Raw genomic sequence first — 24,762 nt, 5'->3', positions numbered from 1 at the left:
AGTGGGGTGGGGTGGGGGTGGGGAGGGTTCTGCTGAGGCAAGGGGTCGTTGTGATACAGAAATGGCTTTTAAAATGAGGGCTGGAACCTTGGCACGGGTGGGGGTGGGGTGTGTGCTGGCGAGCCGGGGGGTAAGGCGTGGGTGGGGCGGGGTGGGGGCGAGTGCAGATTTGTCCCTACTGCTTGGAAGAGCCGGTTATAAACCCCGCTCTCCCCGGTTTCCCCCCAGCTCCCCGGGGCTTTTTTAAGGGTTTTTCCTTAATACAATTCCTGTTTTTTCCCTTGCTGCAAGCCTTCTTGGGTGTTCATATTAATGTATTTTGTACTGAGAAGGAAGAGTACTTTGCAAGTTGAAATACATTGGGGACCTATGTGTATTTTTTCCCCCCACTGTGGGTACGTATATTTTTGAGATCATAAGCCTGAATTTTTTTTGTCTTGAACTCGTTCCCTTTGGTTTCTTAACCTTCGTGCCCAAGAGTGCAAGGTCTTTAATAGACCAAGTTGCATGAAAAATGTAATTTAAACTTTGCGTTTTGTATGTTAGTTTTTGTGCAAGATGTCCTTTTCCCAAAAGGGTTTCGTAGAGTTAGTTAAAATAGTTGTGGAGTTCAATGATATAAATAGCCAAGGGGGGAGAGATTTAGGTAAAAGCTTGGGGTGGGGGGAGGTTGCATAGAGAAATGCAGTTTGGAATATTTAGCAAGAAAGGAAGGTGAAGGAAGAGAAAGATAATTGCTTTGAGAGTGATTTTTATACATTTTGATGTTGCTGAATGTCTTCCTTTTTCTAAGAACCAGTTTTAGGTGTTGATTCAGTTTCTTCCTCCATAGATCCGGGACATTTTCTCCACAGTGCTTGGAAGTGAAATAGAGACATTCAGGAACTAAACCAATTTTCCATGCTTTTTACAGTATTTAGATAACCTTTAAATAAACCTTCAAAAAAGTTAACGTGTTGGATTGACCTATGTTTTGCTGTAAACAAGTTGCTCTTTGGCCTTGTTGAATAATTAAGCTAAATAAAAATTGTTTTGCATAAGATGATGACAAACTAGGGAAATTCTTTGCAAGGCCCTCTGGATTCTGAGGGATAAGGTGAAAGGAGGCAAAACAAGCTTCCTCTGACAGCCTCCTCACCAGCATTTATTTCGATTTCTTTTCCCGTCTGGAGCCAGTGATTTGCTGGTAATGAAATGCAAAGAAATGGGTGGTGAGTGTTGTGTTTGCTGTGTGTGCGCTTTGGTGATTGGGTTCATATGAATCATTACTCCTCACCCAGGCTGTAATGTTCCTGAAGTTTTCTCTTCATTCCATGTTTTATGGTAGTTTAACCTTATTAACCCTTCTGCAGGCTTTTGTAAACTTAAAGGAAAACTGTCTGACTTTGGTATTTACTTTTCTCTGGTAGGTCTTGCGTGACTGTGAGGCTTTTACTGTATTTGAGGGGAAGGGAAAATGGAAGTTTTAAACACATATGCAGTGTTGTTGATAGTACGTGGCCTTCAGATATTTCATACCTGGAATCTCTCTCTCTTTTTTTTAAATGCACTACCAGTTATTGGAGACTAACCTCCTTGCAAGTTAGTGCTCTGGGCTGGTGGTTGTATGTGTGGGCAGTACCAGGCTATTAGTATCATGCCAACCATGGATACCATCTCTGTGTTTACGAGAGTAAACATGAACAGAACTCAGTTTTAATTGCTATGTTTTCTTTTTCCAGGAGCTGGAGGAGGGAACGATATTCAGTGGTGTTTTTCTCAGGTGAAAGGAGCAGTAGATGATGATGTAGCAGAAGGTAAGAAAGCACTTAATAATGCAAAATTTGAATATGGAGTCAGAATTTTGATTACTGAATGATTTCCTTCCAGCTAGATCTGTTACACTTTAAGAACAGACTGAGTTTTTTGTCTGAGCAATGGAGGAACAGTCACTTTTAAAAGTCACTTTTCTGGAAAATGGTCTTTAGTCTTTTATTATTAATACCTTATATCATTACTTTTTATCTGTTAAGTGAAGGTACTAGAGTATGATGTATATAAAACTCACAAGAAAAATCTAAGTTTCATATTGTAAAGATTTCTTGACTGTAAATTTCATGTACAAATAAATGGTGATGGATTTTCATGTTCAGGCATCATTTTTAGATAATTATGTTAAAAAAGGCATCAACATTTACCTCATTTACCTGTCTTTCGTTTTTGAGGTAAGATTTTTAGTGTTTAACTTGCCTGCTTTCATTGTGTGGTGTTGATTGACATTCTGTAAAGAAATGATGGCTCAGATGATACATTTTATTGTCTGGTAAGGATAAATTTAGGTGGGTAAGGAAACAACCATGGTTCTGGGGAGCCTATTCTTTTGTGGTTAGAAGCTAGGTTTGGTTTGATCAGATAAACTTAAGTCTTCTTCTCCCAAATTTATTTAGTGTATTTCAAAAACTTCAAGTTTGGAAATGTCAGTTTTGCACTCATTTGAGATGGTTTTAGGTGCTGGAAGCATTATTTCCCATAAAGTAGTTGTATCATTTCATTGTTCAGAAATACTGTTTAAAGTTTGAATTTTAATGGTATTCTGTCTTGAATTATGGTAGGAATTTTCCAACAAAACTCAAATGAATTAAAATGTACTTTTAATTTTAAAAAGTGTCCCTTAAGTTTATAAATCATCCTCTATAGATTGTATTGTCCTCGTTAAGATCCTATTTCTAACCTACTATCTGCAGTACTGTTAGTTTTGAGGATTTCTTAAGTAATGGTAGGATGATAGACTTACGTTGAGCCAGTCAAATGCTTGGATTTGCCTGTGTCAATGTCATTATCAGTGAGGTGTTTGATCAGTTTGGTGTTCTTTGGGGAGCCAGCTGGCATACATTGTACCTGTGATACTTTACGGAGCACTATCACATTTCTGTTGAATCCTCATCTGTTTTTCAGATGAGAAACGAGAAATCTTAGTTAAGAGACTCACTGATAGTCGCGTAAATAGCGCAAATCAAGGTTTTCTGGTGAAGCTTGTGGTGGTTGGTTTGTTGAGAGAAATCCTATAAGTTCAAGGGAGGACTCATGTGTTACTCATTTTGTAATTCCATTACCTGTTGAATAGTAGCCACTGAATACTGGATCATTTGTGCTGTTGTATAATACTCAAGTTATGAGAGTGCTGTATACTTGGAAATTATTCCTGGGTTGATTTCCACTTATTTTTTATAGTAAAGATATGTTGAGGGGTTCTGAAATGTTGAGCTTTGGGGCTGCAAGGTATCTGGGACATAAACCCTGCCCTGAAGGAGCTCGTCCGTTTTTTTTTTTTTAAACAGTAGGCAAAGAGACCATGTGGGTTTTAATTAAAAGAAATTGATGGTTCTAAACTTACCTAACTGAATCAAATAATGGTTTGTGATATGTATGATGGGATCAGTTGTAGTTCTCTTCTGCTAATACTTAGTAGCTACATTTTGCTACTGATTTTTTTTTTAAAGATTTATTTATTTATTTGACAGAGATCACAAGTAGGCAGAGAGAGAGAAAAAGAGAGAGAGAGAGATAGGCAGCCCACCCCCCCCAGCAGAAAGCCCAGTGTGGGACTCCATGCCAGGACCCTGAGATCATGATCTGAGCTGAAGGCAGCAGCCTAACCCACTGAGCCACCCAGGTGCCTCTTGCTACTGATTCATTAAATGATTTTTTTTTTTTTTTTGAGGTTGTTAAATAAAGTTTAACATACAGTGCATTCCTAGCATCTTAGCATGCTGAGGCTTGGTATGTATATTTTAATAAAAACATGATTTAAGTCAAGTACCTAAGTTTATGCTAGTGTAGTAAGTTTAAAAAAGCCCCTAATTTTCACACTACACTCCTTTAATTTTTTTTTTTTTTTTTTTTTTTTTTTTTGCATACTGTAGTTTCCATGTCATGGTCTATTATGTTTATATTCCTACGGGAAGATTAGCTTTTCTCAAATAAGATTAAAGTTTTCCCCCTTGGTTTAGACTGTAATCTCTAAACAGGTTACATCTAGCTAAATCTTCAGTTTAGCTTGCCTGTTTTCTGTTAATGATGTATTATTGCAAGTTCTTTCCCATCAAAGGCTCTGGATTGTCTTTCCCCTCCTACATGCAGCTAGCTGTCATGGCATACCATTGTTAGTTTTGCAATGCTTTAGTCTTCTTTCCATATCCAACTTCCCTTAGTTCAGGATCTCGGTATCTTTCATCCATTTAGGTTCCCTGCTTCTTGTGTTTTGCTTCTAAGTTAATCTTAAATGCCGTCCCAGTTTTATGTTCCTCAGAAATCTTAAGTGGTCACTGCTTCCCTAGGATTATGAATTACATTCAGATATTTCTGCGTAGAATACGAGATCTTTCAACAGTATATCCCGTTTCTCTAAGTTCATCTGCTAATACGGGTAATGATCCAGCTAAATGGTTGCTGTTTCTCAAACAAGTCTTGTACAGTCTTACTCCTTGGGTCTTTGTTTTTTTGCTGTTCCCACCTCAGAATGCCTTACAGTCATCCCACAATTTATCACTTGTTAGAATTCTTCAGGTCATGTCTGTAACTCTTTTCCTTACCTTCCTTTCTTGGAAATATTTAAAAAATCTTTCTTTATAGCCCTTCTTATTTATAATTTATCCTAAATCTCTGTTACACTGTGTAGGACTAATGCATCTGCTCTATGCAGAGTATACTATACAAATTATGGTGCTTAGAACAGTGCTTGGGACGCCTGGGTGGCTCAGTTGGTTGGACGACTGCCTTCGGCTCAGGTCATGATCCTGGAGTCCCGGGATCGAGTCCCGCATCGGGCTCCCAGCTCCATGGGGAGTCGGCTTCTCTCTCTGACCTTCTCCTTGTTCATGCTCTCTCTCACTGTCTCTCTCTCAAGTAAATAAATAAAATCTTTAAAAAAAAAAAAAGAACAGTGCCTGGCACACCAGTAAATGTTGAGTATTTGTTGAATGAAGGAATGTGATTACTATTATGAGGTTCTGAAAGGGAGAGAGATCCATTGAAAAGATGATTGTGGTATACTCTGGATGTCATGGATGTATTTACTTGGATTGATGTTCTACAGCTGTGTAATAGAAGTTAGGAGACCTTGAGTTTTTATCCTGGGGACAAACAAGTATATGTCACTTGGAATAAGTGATTCTTTGGGTTTCAGTAAGCTTAGCCTTAAGATGACAGGACTGGATTAGATTTCTGTTGTTCCTTATATGCTAATCTTGTTAACTCTCAAAGATGTTTTAGAGAAGAAAGAGCCCAACATTATTACTACCGGTAAGTTAAGTTGTATGAGATACTGGGCTCTTTGGGGGCCTTGATTTACAAAGAAGTCTTTATTGGACTTAATGAAGGCTCATAATTTGTCATTAAGTGCATTGCAGAACTAAGAATTTTTATGTTTGACCAGATAACTGTGATTGGTCTTTGGTTGATGGGGGTACTCTTATTGGGATACTTATTCTATGCATAGGTCTCTTCAGGCACTTTTTTTTTTTTTTTAAATGATTTTATCTATTTGACAAAGACACGGTGAGAAAGGGAACACAAGCAGGGGAAGTGGCAGAGGGAGAAGCAGGCTTCCATTAGAACAGGGAGCCCAATGTGGGGCTCCATCCCAGGACCCCGGGTTCATGACCTGAGCCGAAGGCAGACACCTAAGGACTGAGCCACCAAGTCAACCCTCCTCAGGCACTTTTAAGTGGTTTATCTTTGGTGTAGCTCTTTGTTTGGGAGAAGGGTGAGGTACTAAAGTCTCTATCACTCAGACAATCTCTAATCCTGCAGTTTTCCTTTTTTTTTTTTTTAAGATTTTATTTATTTATTTGACAGAGATCACAAGTAGGCAGAGAGGCAGACAGAGAGGAGGAAGCAGGCTCCCCACCGAGCAGAGAGCCCATGCTTGGGGCTCGGGGCTCGATCCCAGGACCCTAGGATCATGACCTGAGCCGAAGGCAGAGGCTTTAACCCACTGAGCCACCCAGGTGCCCCTCCTGCATTTTTCCTTTTAATCTTTGTGGTAGTGGTAATAACATTTTATCATATTCCATACTTGAAAAATTTTCTTTATTGACAACTTGCTCTCATGAGATAGTAGGTAGCACAGACACTGGTGCTAGGCTACATAATTGCATCCTCTACATAATACAGTCCTCTGCTAGCTGGGTAATCTTGGGCAAATTAATTCACCTCTTTGTGCCTGTTTTCTTCTTTCTAAAATGAAGATCACAATAAAATCTTCCTTACGCTGTTGTTTTGGTGATTAAATGAGTTCATATGCATAAAACAGTAACTTGGCACATAAAGTGTTGTAAGGGTTTAGCTGTTATTGTTGGAACATTTATGGCAAGTAAGGAAGAGTTGGAAAATGAGAAAACTGGGGAATTTAAGAATTTCTCCTCAGCCAAAGTGAAGAGATGGTATATATGTGTTTCATACATATTCTTTGAGTCCACTAATACAAAGTTTAAAAAACATTCAAAACTAACCATAGCTTTAGAGACACATACTAAAGTGGTAAACTTTAAAGAATAGCTACAAAATAATTGCTATAAAAGCCAGTATGTTGTGGTTACTTAATTTTAAGTGATGGAAGGGAGATGTTCTTGAGAAGGAATCTGGGGGCCTCATGGAGGTAGTGTTTTGACTGGGTGGTGGCTGTAGTGATTAACTGATTATCCTGGACATTTCTCTTTTGATTTTTGATTTTCTGTATTTGTTAGATTTCACCCCAAAAAATTGTGTGTGTGTCTGTCTGTCTGGCTGTATGTTTTAAAATCAGTACTGTGTTAGAAAGGGTTTAGAGTGAAAACTGGCAGTCTCTACCTTCATTCACGCCCTAATCCTCCCTCCCGTACTTCTAAAGGCGATTATATTGAACTCTTCCACTATTCCCTGTTGCTTAATATTTTGTGAATAAAGTGATAACTTCTTTTTCTCATGCATTTTAGACATTTCCAATTGACTTTCCTCTAGTAGGTGAAAATTAAGCTATTAATATTATCACCCCATCACCCCATACTCCAGTTTATCATTCCCATACCCTAATTTAACCATACCATGTATATGATTAAATTAGAAGTCAGTGCTTACATTATGATGACCATGTGGATGTTCACTGCTGAACCAAGACTGCAGTGTTTCTTGTGCATCCCTTCATTTGTCCTGAAGGTAGTAATTGGCCAGTTTTTAATTGGTCTGGTTCTTTTTGTATTTGCGCTTTTATTTTTATTTTTTTGTACTTGTGTTTTTTTTTTTTTTAAACACTTCATTATGGGAGATTTTGAATATTATGGAAAGTGTATGGAATAGTGTATTGAACCCCCATCACCCAACATCATCAACCCATGGCCAGTGCAACCCATTTATATATCATTTGATCCCTTCTCAGTCCTTTGTATTTAGTAGAAGAAGCATTACTGATTTTGTTTTTAAAATCTGGATTCAGCACTAGAAAACCAAGTTCATTATTTTAAAGTGCAACAGGAAGGAAGTTTTCCTAATTTTTTTTTTGCAGTAGCAATACCTGGTAATCTATTACTTGCTTAAATTTTACTTGTGGAAATATTAAATACTAAAAATTCAACTATGTATGGATATTATTTTTTGTACATTTTCATTTAATATTGTTGACTTGATAATTTTAAATTTATAATATTTTAAAACAAGTATATCTTCCCTTATCTCCATATTTGACAGTGTCAATTTTTTTATAGTAAGTTATTTTAGGATATGATTTTATTACATGAAGCCTTGTTTTTATGGAATTTGGATATGCATTGCATGTCCAGTGCATATCCATGTCCATGTGCATTGCATCTTTCAACAGTTTACTTTCTGTTTGTTTTTGGTAGGATTTAGACTTACAGACTGGTTCTTTGGGGGAAAAAAATTCAGGTTGTCGAGTCTAAATATTCCCCAAATAAAGACCTAAATAAAATTGTGAAGAAGTTTTTGGGATATCACATAAAATTTTAATGGTTTTCGGGCTCCTGGGTGGCTCAGTCAGTTGAGTGTCTGCTGTTAGCCCAGGTCATGATCCCAGAGTCCTGGAATCGAGTCCTGAATCAGGCTTCTTGCCCAGTGAGAAGTCTGCTTCTCTATCCTTCTCCTTCTGCCCCAGTGTGCTCACATGCGTGCACATACCCTCACAATCTTTAAAAAAAAAAGAGTAGGGTATATATTTGTACACATGTGCACTTTTCTGGTTAGAGAGGGTCCATAACCATTATCAAAACAGCTATTTTAGAGTGTGGTCTGGTGACCCCTCAACTTTTTTAAAAGGTCCATGAAGTCAAAACTGTTTGCATTATAATATATTTGCCTTTTTGACAATGTTGACATGTGCAGCAGTGGTACAAAAACAATATGGGTAACGCTGCTGGTATCTTAGTGAATCAAGGCCTTGGCAGCAACTGGCCCCAGTAGTCATGGTAATAATCTTCACCATGTACCAGCAGTTTGAAAATGCCAATTTTACACAGGAATTTTTTTGATGAAACAGTAAAAACGAACTTTATTAAATCTTGATTCTTGAGTACATGTCTGTTAAACATTCTGTGTGACAAAATGAGATACACACCATGGCACTAATGTTACAGACCAGAGTACATGTTGTCTGGAGGAAAAGCGTTGGTGCACTTACTTGGGTTTTGAGCTCATTTAATTAGCTCCTCCTTTCATGGAACATTATTTTGTTAGAAAGAACTAATGACAAATAAATGATGGTTATTTAGACTTGGATATTTGGCAGACATTTTCTCAAGTAAACAGTGAATTTGTTGACTCAGTGGACAATACTTGTTGCCCACGATAAAATTTTAAGCTTTCAAGCAAAGTGAGAATTTCAGAAAACATGTATATGCCATCCTGAGTTGGATAACTTAACCAATATGAAAGATGTTTCAGAGGAGACCTGTAATATTAATGATTGCAATTTTTTTATTTAATGTGATGAAATGTGTCAACATTTGGAACCTCTGAATATTTGGATGACTCAATCAGTGTTCTAAAACTATCCAGTGCCTGTGATGTTTAAAAAATGCATAAGTAAAAAATGCATCATATAGCATTGGATTTTAATGTAACACACGACTGATAAATGGTTTCAGATTCCACAAACCTTCAAAAAACTGTCACTTGTCCAGTTTTGGTGTAGTGTCAAAGGGATATCCGTAACCTGAAAGGGCTATTAAGATACTCCTGCTTTTTCAACCACATACCTGAATGAGGGTGTTTTCTTCATGTATCTAATCAACACAACACAGTATATTGAATGCAGAAGCAGTTAAGAGAATCTAGGTGTCTTCTGTTAAGCCACACATTAAAGAGATTTGCAGCAGGGTAAAACAGTGCCATTCTTTCTGCTAATTTTTTGTGGGAAAGTAGAGTCATTTTTCTTTTCTTTTTTTTTTTTTGTTAATGTGTAGGGTTTATCACTAATATTTTTAAATCGACAAATACTTGAAAATTTGAAAGGCCTTAGGGGTCCTCAGACTTTAAGTGTAAAGAAATCCTGACATCCAGAAATACTTGACAGCAGTTGGTTTAGTCTTTTAATAGGCTTCACTGTATTAATGCTTTAAAAGAGTCTCACAGGCTATAAGATAAGTGATCAGAGCAGTATGCTGCTTTTGTGCATGAATGTCTAAAGCTTTCCTATAAAAGCTTTCCTGTGACTTATTGTTTCAGCCTACTCTCTTGCTGTTCTTTAGATACCAAATTAGATCTGCCTTAAGCTCTTTCATCTGGTGATCTTGGTGAAGGAAGGATACCTTTAGGACTTTAAAATACCTATTTTTAAATTTACCTCCCTTGCAGAGATTACATACTAGTACATATTTGCCAAAATACTTCAGCTTAAAGTTTTTTAGGGCTTTTCCCACTTTCTGCTCAGGTCCAGTTAACATTAATACTTAATGTAGGATTACTGAGTTCCTCAGAGCGTGGTATGATGCCATTTCTGGGTTGGTGCCTGGTTATTAGAAATGAGTTGGTGACCTTGGCATTGTGTTTAATTTTGAGGCCAATATGTAGCAGTTTGATGTGTTGTTTTTTCTTGGAAGAAAGGCATAAAATTGGCATGGTAACTTCGTAGTTTCCAACTCTTCATTACTATAGGGAGGAAGGGGAGAGAGAACAGTGTTTTCTTTAAGTTTTATTTTTTAAATTTATTTATATTTTAGTAATCTCTACACCCAATGGGGGGCCCAAACTCACAGCCCAGAGATCAAGAGTTGCATGCTCTTCCTGCTGAGCCAGCCAGGTACTCCTAAATTTTACTTTTCAGTACAGTGTAATTTGTTTTAAAGCAGTTGCTGAATTTCCCAATCTCATTTATTGTTTAGTATTTTCAGTATTTTTGTGGCTGTTTTTCTATCCTTCAGAGAACGTTTGTCAAAGTACATAACACCTTTTAAAACTGGTTGCCCCAATTTCCCAATCCGTGTTTAAATGTTGAGTTTGTTAAAAATTTACTTTTCATAACATGTGTTGAGTTAATTTGAGCAGTAGTTGACAAGTGTCACCCAGGTCTTCGCCTGCATCATATGTGGATTCCTTGGGAGATCATGATGAAATGCTTTTCTATAACCCACTGTACCAGAGGTGGTACTTTTGTAATTTTTAGTTTCTTTTGGTTGATTCCCTCTCTGAATGTTCCAGTATCAACTGAGATTTTCTCTTCTGAAATCTTTGAATGATCTCTTCTTTCCAGTTCAGGGAAGTTCATGGACCAGTGATCCTGTTTAAGAACCTCTGCTTTAACCTAAAGTTTTGCCTATGGCTATATGCCTACTGAAATATGGAAGAGTTGAGATTATTTTATATGGAAATAATAGCTTTTAGACTGTTAGGAGGGTAATCTTTTTCTTAGGAATTTTTTTAGTACTTTTTCTGCTACGATATTAGAGGTGTGGATTTTTAAGATAGAGGACTTGACAGTTTTAGTGTATTCCCATTTTTAAAAAATTTTAATTAAAAACTTCTGTCTCTCTAGCCATGGGTAAAACTATTAGAGGGATATATTGGGTTTTGAACCACTTGGCTTGTTTTATACTTTATTCAGAAGGAATCTAAATTTCTTTATTAGCCCATATTAAGAGAGACACCAAAGTAGGTAAAAAAGATTGGTGAGAAAATTTTTTAAATAAAGATCTGGAAAAATATTAACTTTTAGAACTTGACATTGTAGAGTATCAGGTGTCCTTTGTCTCAGAGTGGAAATAGAACCTTTTGGGTGTTGGCTGTCTCTTTCTTTTTCCAGTTTACCACAAGGTAAGAGACCTATGGGTATGGAATAGATGTGTTTCTAAAATAGCATAAGAGGAATCTTTTTTTTTTTTTTTAAATATTTTATTTATTTATTTGACAGACAAAGATCACAAGTAGGCAGAGAGTCTGGCAGGGAGAGAGGAAGGAAAGCAGGCTCCCGTCTAAGCAGAGAGCCCGATGTGGGGCTCGATCCCAGGATCCTGAGATCATGACCTGAGCTGAAGGCAGAGGCTTTAATTCACTGAGCCACCCAGGTGCCCCAAGAGGAACCTTTAATACATTCTTATTGACTAGTAGATTGGGAAGGCTCTATTTCAAGAGAGAAATCTGTTGTAGGCAATAAATAATTCTTGTCAAATTCTTTATCTAGGGATGCAGCATGCAAACAAAATGGTTATTATGGGAATTGGTAGTTGAGAAGGGATTGCTCCTAGTCTTTTTCTCCCTTGACATAAAAGGAGAATTAATTTTTTTCTAGCAACAGAACCAGTTCTTTAAGCAAAATATTTTTTAGCTTATAAAATAAATTCTTTTAATGCATTTTTATTGTTAAAAACACATAACAAAACCCCACAGTGTACCGTATTCACCGTTTTTAGGCATACACTTTGGTAGTGTTAACTGTATTCTCGTTGTTGTGAAACTTATCTCTAGATCTTTTTCACATTGCAAAACTGAAACTAGACCTGTTTCATAGTTCCTGATTCTTCCCCTGCCCCTGGTGTCCTCCATTTTGCTTTGTTTCTATGAATTTGGATACTTCCTACAAATGTAATCATACGGTATTTGTCTTTTTGTGACTGGCTTACTTCATGTCTTCAGGGTTCCATCGATATTGTAGCATGTGACAAGATTTCCTTCCTTTTTAAGACTGAATGATACTCTATTGTGTTTATATATACCACATTTTGTTTATCCATTCATGCATTTATGGACATTTTAGGTTGCTTCTGCCTTATAGCAAGTGTGTGCTTCTAGTCTGTCTTTATTGCTGGGGGAAGGAACAGCAGAAGTCCTTTCTTTAATTGATCGGAGGTGGACAAAGAGAGCCCTGGACAGAAGATATTAAAGAAGGTAGATGGGTACTGCTGTGTGACAAGTCTGTTTATCCCAGGTTAACAGTTTGAAAACCAGAAATGGATTACTTCATTTTGTAGGCTCTTACAGTATAAGGTTAAGGAAAAATCGAAATTTTTTTCTTTTTAAAAGATTTCTTACTTATTTATTTACTTGACAGAGAGAGAAGACAGATCACAAGTAGGCAGAGAGAGAGGGGAAGCAGGCTCCCTGCCAAGCAGAGAGCCTGATGTGGGGCTCGATCCCAGGACCTGAGATCATGACCTGAGCTGAAGGCAGAGGCTTATTAACCCACTGAGCCACCCAGGCACCCGAAGAATCTAAATTTTTGACCAGAGTTTTACCTCATTTGTTTTGCAGTTTCTAGTTTAAAAATAGAAGATACCATGAATTTTGTAAATCACTTTTCATTATTGTAAACCTTACATTAATAGTAAGATGGCTGGTATGTTATCTCATACATGTTTTATTTATTTTTCTTAAAAAGATTATTTATTTATTTACTTATTTATTTGACAGAGATCACAAGTAGGCGGAGAGGCAGGCAGAGAGAGAGGAAGGGAAGCATCAATTTGTTACACTAAGCCTTTTCCATAATATTTTCTGGCTTGTGGTATTAACCTGTTCATATTATTGGGAGATCCTTGGCTAATCCTATGTAAAAAATTTGCAGGTAGTTTTGGAATTTAATAATTAATTATAGTTGACATGCTTTTTGGTGTTGAGATGGTGCTGTAGTACAATCTTGGAATTAAATGAAGAATCACATGTATCTCAATTTTTTCTAAGATATAACTATGTCTTTCAGTGGTTTTAAATGCTTGTGAGTTGAATTTACAAATGAATATTACTGGAGATCTCTCCAGGTATATGTAGTTGCCCATAAGCCTTTTTCTCTCTTCCCTCTATCCTGTGTGTTTCAAGCCTGCATTTGGTTAATTTTGCAGATCCTTAAAAAGTTAAATATAGATTTAACCATACAACCCAGCAGTTCTCTTCCTAGGTATATACTTGAGAGAATTGAAACATGTGTCCATAAAAACGTAGACATGAATGTTATAGCAACATAGCTCGCAATAGCCAAAAAGTGGAAACAGACCAAACGTCTTTTAATTGATGATGCATACAGAAAAGGTGGTGTATCTGTACAATGGGATATTATGCAGCCATAGAAAGGAATGAAATGCTGTTATATGCTGCAACATGGAAGAGCTTGGGAAACATTATGCGAAGTTGAAGAAGTTGGGCACAGAAGACCACATATTAAATGATTCTGTTTATATGAAATACCCAGAAGTGGCAAATTTATCAAGACAAAGTAAATTTGTGGTTGATAAGACCAGTGAGGGATGTGACTGCCATTGGATACAGCATTTCTCTAAAAGGGTGATGAAAATATTCAGGAATTAGATAGTGGTGGTTACACAGTTCTGTGAATATAGTAATAAATGCTGACTTGTTACTGAAATTTACAAATGAATAATAGTAAGTAAACTTTTTAGGTTACATCTACAGATAGTAAATCCAAACAGTGCAAGAGGTATAGAGTGAAAGTATGTGTGTCCCTCTTAACCCCATTCTCCCAGGTTCTCTGTCCTAGAGATATTGTCATGAATTTCTTATATATGGTTTTGGAAGTTTTTCATGGTTGCCTGGGGTTTTTTTTTCATGTATATGACAATTTTTTTTTCATAGTTGCATGTTTTTAACTTAACAGAGTGTGTTTATCATTTTAGATTTGAAAGTGGGAAAATACATTCCAGAGATCTCTGATAGGCGAGGTATATAGGCCTTGTCCTAGGAGGATCTAATGAATTGCTCAGGTAGCTACCATTTTCTTTTAACTATCCTGTGATCTCTATAGCTTCATTCTGAAGAGTTGCTGAGAAGGTTTTATGTGTTTGGAATGTGCATCTAGATGTGCAGTTCGTAGACTTTAAAGCTAAGTAAAATTTATGAAATAATAATGTCTAATAATAAAGTAGTAATGTTCAAGATACCCTGATCTTTAAAAAATAATTTGGTTTCATTGATACCTGAAGCGAAAGTCTGTGTCATACTCCCATCATTAAACTAGATCTTGAATTTTCTCCATTTGAATCTTAATTGTTCCTGATGTCTGAAGTGACTCGGGTGTTTTTTTTTTTTTTTTTTTTTTTTTGGTGCTTATTTAGAACTAAACTAGACGTTATTAAGTATGCTAGATCCTAAAGACCTAAATGTGCCCTTTTTTTCCCCCCTCTCCTTTTGAGTCTTTGTTCAGTAAATGCATAGATCCTTTTATTCGTATGTCCACCATCTCTGATTTTTGACCAGATCGCTTGGGAATTTTGTTAATGTTTGTGTAAAATGACACTGCTCAAGTTAGTGACAGTACAGCTTCATTAAATTCTTGTTATGTGATGATTTGTTAATATTACGGATTTTTTTTTTTTAATTTAAGGAAAAACAACTCAATATCAGCATAAACATATATTTTAAAAAGTAAGCGCTGGGCACCTGGGTGGTACACTTGATTGAGGATCTAAGTAAGACTCTTGGTTTTGGCTCGGGTCATGATCTTGGGATTGTGGGATCGAGCCCTGCATTGGGCTCAGAGCAGAGTCGGCTTTAAGACTCTGGCTCCCTGTCCCTTTGCCCGTCACCCCTGTGCTTGGTGTGTGCACGCTCTCTCTCTGTAATAGATAAGTAAATCTTAAAAAAAAAAAAAAAAGTGCTCAAGAAACTTAGCTAACTGCCAACCAGTGTTAAGTGTTTTGCATGTGTTACCATTGAATCATCACAGCTAGCTTCTGAGGATAGTTCTTAATAGTATTTTCATTTTATAGATAAGAAAATCAAGAATTAGATAACCTGATCAGGGTTACACATGGTGGGGGGGGCAGAGGTTGAACCTTGGTTCTTCTGACTTTAGAACTACGATAAGTAAACAACAAAATAAAGTCACACATAATCTCATCATTTTTAAGGTAACACCTATTAACATATTGGCATCGGTCTGTCCTTTTTCTACTGTGAATGTATATTTTAAAAACAAGCATTACATGTTTAGCTTTGTATAATGCTTTTTTCCCCCAGTTAATGTCTAAGAAGATAAATGGCTTTTGTACTTATTTGGGCTTTTTTAGTTTTTACAGTTTTTGCTATTGTAAATTTATGATGAGCATCCTTGTGAGAATCTTACTACTTAGGGTATATTTCTAGACATGGGAGTTCTGGTCAAAAGATGTGACCTTTTTTATGGCTTAAAGAATGTATTACTAAATTGCCTTAGAAAGTTAGTGTGGGTTTTCACTTCCTCCAGCAGTGAATAGGAGTACCCATTTCCTGATGACAGTGTCTAGCACAATATTGCCATTCAGTAAAACCTTTTCCTCTTACTTGTTTGAGCATGTTTAAGTATGTAGATTCTGTTCATGTCCTTTGTTGCTCCTTGCTAGGGCTTTTCTTACTCATTTGTAATAGCTAAACCTCTCCCCCCTCCCATCATCATAGCTGAGGAAAGTTGTATGAAAACAAAGAACTAATTCGGGTCTAGAGTAGAAGGGGAAAGTCTTTCTAAATGAAGTGGCCTTTTTTTTTTTTTTTTTTTTTGGTCTGTTTTTGACTGGCAATGGAAGGCAGAGTGTAAGAAAAAAGTTTGACAACTGCTGTTTGTTAGTTTTCTTATCTACATGGGGATGATTAATAGTACTTGTATTGTTATTTAAAGGATTAAATATACACGAGTGCTTAGTTTTGGCATATACTTAGTGCTCAGAAAATTTAGTTGGCCCACTTAGTTATTTAATGCATGATTAACAGAAATAACAGATTAACAATTAACAGAATAAATGTCTTTCAAGTCCACAAACCAAGATCGACCAGTTGTTTTTAAGATTTACAGGCACTTTCGATAAGTACATGTTGCGTTAATGAATACAGCTTGAGCTTAGTTGAGTTGGGAGTTTGGGGAATCCAAAGACAAAAGTAGGAAGATTAGTTTCAGCAGATTTTGAGTTAGGCTGGGGTCTGGCACGTTGATTATGAGGTTGATTAATTTACAGTAAAAGTTCAAGCTTGCTTAATTTTTTTAATTTCCTCTTCCTGTTCTTAAGTTCCTCCATGGTTTTGTTCTTTCCTGTGACTGGATACTCTGCATCAGTGGTGGCGCTTTCAGCGGGCACTAGAGCCAAAGCATCTTTCATACTGGTGGTTACATATTCCCCTAGTTGGTAGGTGTGGAGTTTGGAAGCACCTGAAGGTGTGAGCTCAGGAAAATCCCATGAGAATTGTTGACCCTAAACTGCAGAGGTTCTTAAAAAAGCCCTATTTTTCCTCCCCCTCTGTGGCAGTGTTCTCTGTTTCTATGATGTTCTGTGATGATCTGAATCTTTTACCAGGCCTTGAGTAGGCTGATGAATATATGTTGAGCCCATAAAAAATTTCACAGGAGTCTGAAGAGAGAGTGCATATTATTATGCCAATGAACACCCTTATTTCTCTCTGTGATTCCTTATTCAGAAGTGCACTATTTTATTGTCAAAAGAACTGCATTAGCTGGATATCAGTACCTTTTAAGCTTTATGTGCTTATGGGTTTCCCTGAAATCTTATTAAAATGCAGATTATGATTCTGCTTATAGATCTGGGGCGGAGCCTATGATTTTGCTTTTCTAACTCAACTCCAGTGATGGTCATGATGCCGCCACTGCTGCTCACTTGGTTTGCAGTCTACATTTACAGGGAAAAGGCAGTTTGTTGCCGTTTTTTAGGGGAAGGGAGAACAGGTAGTAGGGTAGTATCTTACTCAGCATTTCTGACAGACTGAATAGATTCATTGTACTGTTCTCACATCATTTAACATTTGTTCAATAAATGAATAAATACCTCCTGGGGAGCTTTGTACTAGCTGTTAAAAGAGCAGCTTGCACCACAGTGTACTACTTGTTAGCCACCCCTAATTGTTAAATCAAATTTGTGTTTGTATTTCAAATTTAGCTCAGACCAGTCAATATCTCAGTATACTTAAAGGTTTGATTTTGCTAGTAATTTGCCTTTTTATTTATGTATTTATTTTAAAAAGATTTATTTATTTATTTATTTGACAGATCAGAAGGAGGCAGAGAGAGAGGCAGGCAGAGAGAGGGGGGCGGTTAGCAGGCTGAGTAGAGAGCCCTATGTGGGGATTGTTCCCAGGACCCTGGGATCATGACCTGAGCCCAAGGCAGAGGCTTTAACCCACTGAGCCACCCAAGCGTCCCAGTAATTCATTTGCCTTTTTAAATAGGTTGTCTTCCTAGTGCTGTGAAAAGATGAATTTAGGAAGTAAAATCTTCACTCCTAAATTGGTTGTTTTATAATCTCTAACAGATTTTTAGAAGTATAAATGATTAACTTTTTTATTTTTATTTTTCTGATTTTTCTGTTTGTTTTGTTAGCATGGGAGATACTTTTTCAGTCTCCAATCAGGATTTCTCTCCCTCCTTGCCTTATCTTAGTTTTATTTTAAGTTGATTTTTACTTTATAAGTCGTGTGCGTAGTTCAACAAGTCATTAATTTTAAAATGCTTATGAGGAAAAGTGACAGTTTTCTGTCATCTCACCTGTAACTACCCTGAGTCCCCTTCCTCAGACTTTCAGCTAGTTTCTTCAGGTATTTATTTTCCTTTTTTTTTTTTTTTTCTTAAGATTTTATTTGTTTATTTGACAGGCAGAGATCACAAGTTGGCAGAGAGGCAGAGAGGTGGAGGAAGCAGGCTCCCTGCTGAGCAAAGAGCCCGATGAGGGGCTGGATCCCAGGACCCTGGGATCATGACCTGAGCTGAAGGCAGAGGTTCTAACCCACTGAGCCACCCAGGCACCCTGAGAAGGTTAAATTTTTAAAAAAGTGTTTTGGTTTTGGCATTCCATTTCTTTCAAGTTTCTTTCTTGTTTATGTTGGCAGACCTCAGTATCTAGTGATCCTTGGTTGTCAGTAACATCTAAGAATGAGGAACTAACAGGTTTTGGTCTCAGGGTGGTGTGTTCAGGGCTCTGCCTTGAGCAGCTCATTGTTTAGTTTGTGTCCTCCCACTTAATCTTGTTTTCAGTTTGGTACTTCACCATCAGCCTCAGCTCCAGCTCTGATTTCTCTGGTCCAGCTACTTCAGAAAGTAAAGTAGTTTTTCCATGAGAATGGGGTTTCTGTGCATCTTACACAGAGGGTTTAACCACTTGCGCGTTTTGAGCTCCATTCCTCTCTGTTGTCCTTTCCTGACCCTTCTCAGGGTCTGCCAGGCGAGTCTGCTCGCCTCTGCTTGGCAACCCCTTCCACATGCTTTTATTCTTTTAAATTACGTGGTTTCTGTTTTCTAGCACATTCATTGTTTTCCTTCTGCTCATTCCCTGCATGCTCCATTGTTCTTACAGTCTTTAACTGTTCTTATTTATTTATTGTCACTTTAATGGGATCCAAAGGGGAGAGAGAACTGAGTTTCGGATTTCTGTGTTTAACAAGTGTATTAATAAAATGTTTCTAGTACTGTTTCCTTCATGTTCAAAAACACTTGATAATCGCTTTATCTACCAAAAAAAGGAGAATTCACATAATTTATATTTCTATTTTTCTTTTTAGAAAATTGCTTTCTTAGATCTAAATTCTAAGGTTGTGTAGTATTGTTTTTAATATACTAAGCTTTAGAAAGTTTGGAATTCTTTCCCTCAAGTACAGCAGTAGATGACAGAAATTAAGATACTAACTTGGATTTTCAGAACCTAACTTTTAGGCACCTTTAAGGAGTCAGCCAAAAGCAGTGAGGTTTTAAAAAACTTATTATTACCATATTTAAACTTAGAAATGTATTCTGATTTATTAAACTCTACAAGGAGTGGGTCTGTATGTTTTTAAAGTGCTTGCAGCCATATCTGGCATACACAGTAGGTCCTCATGAAGTATTTGTTGACTGAGTACACGCGAGAAATTTGTTTGCATATCTAAAATACCAGAGAAGGTGTTAGCTTTATTGGATTCCAGTGAGTTTAAGTTTTATTTCTACTCCAAAAATTGCTTTTAATTAATGAAAACATTTATCCCCAAGTAAAGACATTTAAGGATTTTATTTATTTATTTTACAGAGAGAGAGAGATCATAAGTAGGCAGAGAGGCAGGCAGAGAAAGGGGGAAGCAGGCTCCCCTCTGAGCAAAGAGCCCGACATGGGGCTCCATCCCAGGACCTTGAGATCATGATCTGAGCTGAAGGCAGAGGCTTAACCCACTGAGCCACCCAGATGCTTCAGTAAAGACATTCATAAGTAGAATGTAAGATTATAGTCACTTACTGATTGAAGGGCAGCTAAGATCATAATTTTCTATTGGGACTATTGTTCCTGAAACCAGCACACAGAATGAAGGGAGTAATCGTTTTTTCCCCTCCTTTTCATGAGGAGCACTCATCCCCTGATATCAGTAATACAACGTTTGTGCACTTAATACCACACTGCCTCTGCCTGCTTTAGAGTTTCTTTCTCTCCTTTGCTCACTAGTAGCTCCAAGTCACTGGGACTTTATTGGTGGTTCCTAAACAAACACCATCTTGTTCTTGCTTTTAAGGCCTCAGACTTGCCCTTTAACCTGCAATAGACTTCACCCAGATTTTTTGTGTGGCCCTGTGTAAATTAACTGATTTTCCCTCCTACACCTAGATAACTCCGTGTTATTTGCTTTTTTTTCTTTCTCTTTTTCAGATAACCTTGCTGTTATTTGGAATAATCTTGTTTATTTATTGTTTGCCGGCTTATTATAGGCTTCCTCTCACATTATAAGTTTCACCTATGAAGGAATGAACTCTGTTTCTTTTGTTTTACCACTTTATTGTTAGCATTTTGAACAGTTTCAGGCACATAACAGTATCTGGCACTTGGTGGACATTTTGTAATTATTTGTTGAAGGGTTAGGTAAACTGTACAAAGTGTTTTCACATGTCATCCTATTTGAAAATATTTGAAACTTCAGTTTTTAATTTTACTAAATGTACATCTTTTTTTTTTTAACTAAAAAAATACAGTAAGCTAAGAAGAAGTTACAGCACTGATACAAGTCTTCCCAGTTTTGGGTAAACCAGGAAAATGAGGCCCAGAGAAGTACCCAGTCTTACAAGCTCTTATGGTCCAAGCTGCTGGAAAAGACCCATCTAGTGGTTCTGAAAATCAGCTAATTTCTCACTCACGTAATTCTCCAGTGGTAGAGAGGAGTCCAAAGTGGATAAGCTGCTTTTGTAGAGATTTTCCAGCTCCCCAGGTTTCTTTTCTTCTGTCTTGGTGTTTAGTATGCTCTTGTCTGCATGGTCAGATCCGACTCACATCTGTGTTCAGCCCACAGGAGGAAGACAAAGCAAGGATGCCAAATAGCTTCTTTGTAAGGGTGTGACATGGAAATTTTACACTTATATCCCATTGTTCAGAATTTGGTCATGTGGCTTTAGGAGAGCCCAAGGAATGTAACCTCTAATTTCCTTGAAAACTCTGAGGTTTTGCTGGGCAGGAAAGGGATACCAGGGTACCTTTTTTTACTAAAAGGAGGAAAGGGAGACATGGCCACTTTCAAGGACAGTTAGTCTCTGCTATAGCTAGTAATTTTCAGAACTTTTACTCAAGCCTTTGACTCCTTAGTGCATTGTTCTTTGCTTCCCACCTCATTTATATCTAACATTACATATTTTCTTCAGGAAATTAAAAATTAAAAATATTTCTGCAACTTTCATTGTCACATAAAATGTTGGTTAATCCAGAATTGGGTAGGTTCTAGAGCAGTAAAAAAAGAGTAACAGTTAGTTTTCAATTTTGGTTTGATTGTGTCTTGTTTGATGGGAGATGGAGAAGACTTACATGTCCTTTTTAAGAGGCAAGAGTCCTTCCCCAATTACGAGTGTCCTTATATAGCCTAGTGTTAGATAGAGTAGGGGGAGATTTTTTTTGTCTCAGTAATTGTTTGGGAGAAACATACCAGCTTAGATCTTGGTTTTCCTGCTGGTTAGGTGGGAAAAGTCCAGTCTGACATTATTTTTTTTCCTCGTTGTAGGTGTATTCATGATTTTAGGACTAAGCTAAATATGAAATGAGGTCAGACAGATAATATTAGATCTATACAATGAAATAATAAAGAGCTCTTTCTTGGGGGTAGAAACCAGGAGGGTGGTTCCAATGAAAGGCTTTGCAAAGGCTTTGAAAAGAAACCCAAGGAAGAGGGCTGCAATTTTTTTTCTTTTTCTTTTTTGCTTTTTTAAAAGATGTATGTATTGGGACACCTGGGTGCCTCAGTTAGATTGGGCATCTGCCTTTGGCTCAGGTCACCATCCAGCGTCCTGGGAGGGAATCCATCAGGGTCCCTGCTCAGCAGGGAGTTAACCTTCTCCCTCCCCCCAACATGGTGGCGCATGCACATGCTCTTTCTCTCAAATAAATTTTAAAAATCTTACTAAAAAAAAAATAAAGATGTATTTATTTAATTTAGAGAGAGAGAGTGTGTGTGCACCGGTGGGGAGGGAAAAGGAGAGAGAGAGAATCTAAAGCAGAAAAAACTCCCTGCTGAGAGCGTCGAGCCAGTCTCACCCTGAGATCATGACCTGAGCCAAAATTAAGAGTCAGATGCTTACCAACTGAACCACCCAGGTGCCCCTATAAATGTGCTTTAATTATATTCACCAGTTGTAAACATTTTGGCACGTTTGCTTTATCTTTACCTCCTTTTACACTTAGACCTGCACTAAAGTTCTCAAATCTTTTGAAAATATGTTGGAAACAGCATATGCTTTACCCCTAAATAACTTAGCATTAATTTCTTAAGAAGTATTCTCTTAGACAACAAACACAATAACATTATCATGCCCAAGAAATTTAACATTAATTCAGAAATGTTCTTTGTCGCACAGTTCATATTTAAACTTTCCCAGTTAGCTCAAAAACTATACTTAATTTTTTTTTTTTTTAATCCAGGATCCAGTCAAAGCATTCTATTAATTTTGAAGAGTCAAAGCTTATTATCTAAAACATACTTTCTGGATTTCACCGTTTCCTCATAATAAAATCCATGTTAAACATTCTTAGCAAAACATAATGTGTACTTCCTGGTACATCAAATCTTGTAAATTTGTCCCATTATTGATCACTTGTATGCCTGATCTCAAGAAAGACACTTTTTTCATCTTTGTAATTAATAAACATTCATTGATGGTTGTTGCCTGAGGCAGTTAGTTATTCCATTTCTGGATGCAGAATGGTGATTTCCTGATCTTCTAACTCTTCCTCTCCTTTATGGTATCACTGTGGACTGATAAGTTCTTTTGTTGTTCATTGTGTTAATCAGTTAATGTCACCCAGTCTGTTAATGCCATTGTCCTTTTGTTGATCTGTGAGAGAGAACCTCAAGTCCCTCCTTTGCTGGGTTTTACATATCCCAGTTTTTGATCACTCCATATTTTCTGACAAGAGATGTTTCAGATTACAATTCTAAGACTAGGAATCATAAGAAGTCTTGGGTTCTTTTAGGAGGGCACGGTATTTAGAAATCATTTTATGTGCTGAGTGTGTCCTTAACTGCTGGAATGTCAGGTTGTTTTTTTTTTTTTTTTTTAGCTATTAAACGGATTTTCCATTTTGTGTTTAATTTATGAGTTCATACAGGATGAACTACGGTACTTTTGTTTCTTCAAAAGATAAGTTGCAAGAAAAAATAGAGGGGGATCTATTAGATGAAAGAAAAAACTTAAAAAATATATCAATCCATTGTAGTTTGAAAACCTTATTGGATTGTAATTCAGACAGGTAAACTTTATTTTTACATAAGAATTAGAAATTTGAATATATGCAGTATACTGGATATTTGATATTAAGGAAGTACTATATTTTGCTTTGTTTTCCCATGTATAATGGTGTTTGGTTATTTTTACAATGGTATTATCTTTCAAAGATACCTTTGAAAAATTCTTATTGGCAAATTAATTAGGTATCTGGGATATGCACAAAATAATATAGGATGGTTTTATGGATAAAGCAAGAGTGGCCGTGAGTTTTCTCTTCTACCTACTTTCATATATAATTAAAATAATTCGTGATGAAATTTGTAAAATACTGGTTTATACTGATCTGCCCATTTCAATTTACTACCAGAGTTCTCTGTTACCTTCCCCACTCTGTATCTGTATCTTTTTTTTTCTCTCACGGCTAAATATGAAGATGAAAAGAACCTGGGTCTTTGATGAAATAAACCACTGAATTAACTAACCTTGCATTTAATTGCCCTATTTTGGGAATTCTTACGGGATATAACAAATAATTTTTTTTGTATAAAATATACATAAGATTTACTGTGTGTACAGTTTAATAAGTATGTGCACATTGTGGAAACCATCATTGCCATCCATCTCCAGATCTTTTTATCTTACAAACTGAAACTTCATACCTACTTAACAGTAAATTCCCATTCTTCCCTTTCCCAGCTCCAGGCAACTGCCAGTCTACTTTCTGTCTCTAGGAATTAGGTACCTCATAAAAATGCAGTTTATATAGTATTTGTCCTTTTGGGACTGGCTTATTTTACATAGCATAATGTCTTTGTCATACATAGCATAATGTATGACATTACATAGCATAATGTCTTTGTCTTGGTCTGTTCAGGCTGCCATAACAATATTTTTACACAGTCGTGGAAAGCCCCAAATCATGATGCCGGCAGATTATGTATATCTGATCAGGGCTGGCTTCTTGGTTCGCAGACAGCTATCTTCTCAATGTGTCCTCACATGGCAGAAGAGGTGAGAGAGCTTTTTGGGATCTTTTATAGAATGGTACTAAACCCATTCATGAGGGCTCTACCTTGACGACCTAATTACCTCTCAGAGGCCCTACATCCTTTTACCACAGTGAGGGTTAGGATTTCAGCATGAATTCTGGGCTTATTTCATCAGAGACCCAGGTTATTTTCACCTTAATTTCTGTCAAAAGTTAGCTACAGATTGGGGAACTGAGGTTCTCAATGTAAGAGAAAAAAGATACAAAATACAGAAAGGGGGAGGTTAAAAAAAAGAACATTCAGTCCATAATAGTCCTCAGAACTTATCCATGTTCCAGAATGTGTCCATTTCCTTCCTCCATTGTATTTTAATACCACTTTGTTTATTCATTGATCTGTTTGTCCATTGATTGTTTTCACCTTTGGCTATCACTAATAATGCTGCTCTTAACGATGAGGTTCTGGTATAGGTTCAAGTCCTGCTTTGAATTCATTTTGGTTATATACCCAGAAGTGTAATTGCTGAATCTTAAGGTATATGTTTAACTTTTTGAGAAACCACCATATTGTTCCACAGTGGCTGCTCCATTTTATTTTACTTTTCACCAGCAGTGTACTTGGGTTTTAATTTCTTCACATCCTCATCAACACTATTTATTTTCAATA

General features: G+C 36.9%; 1 protein-coding gene across 2 annotated transcripts in view; it reads left to right on the top strand.

Moving 5' to 3' along the window:
- PPP2R2A (protein phosphatase 2 regulatory subunit Balpha) overlaps positions 1 to 24,762 on the top strand; it is an 89,734-nt gene that overhangs the window by 498 nt on the left and 64,474 nt on the right. For both annotated transcript variants that reach the window (XR_014307907.1, XM_082750549.1), the window contains exon 2: positions 1,722 to 1,796. Coding sequence is in view for 1 of the 2 variants with exons in the window: in XM_082750549.1 (XP_082606675.1) it covers positions 1,722 to 1,796 (75 nt within the window). In the remaining variant the exon portion in view is untranslated. The remainder of the gene's footprint in view (positions 1 to 1,721; positions 1,797 to 24,762) is intronic.

The sequence above is a fragment of the Mustela nivalis genome (genome assembly GCF_964662115.1).
Source record: "Mustela nivalis genome assembly, contig: HAP1_SCAFFOLD_1268, whole genome shotgun sequence".
Lineage (NCBI taxonomy): Eukaryota > Metazoa > Chordata > Mammalia > Carnivora > Mustelidae > Mustela > Mustela nivalis.
Note: the sequence above shows the minus strand (reverse complement) of the source record. Positions and strands in the feature narration are given on the sequence as shown.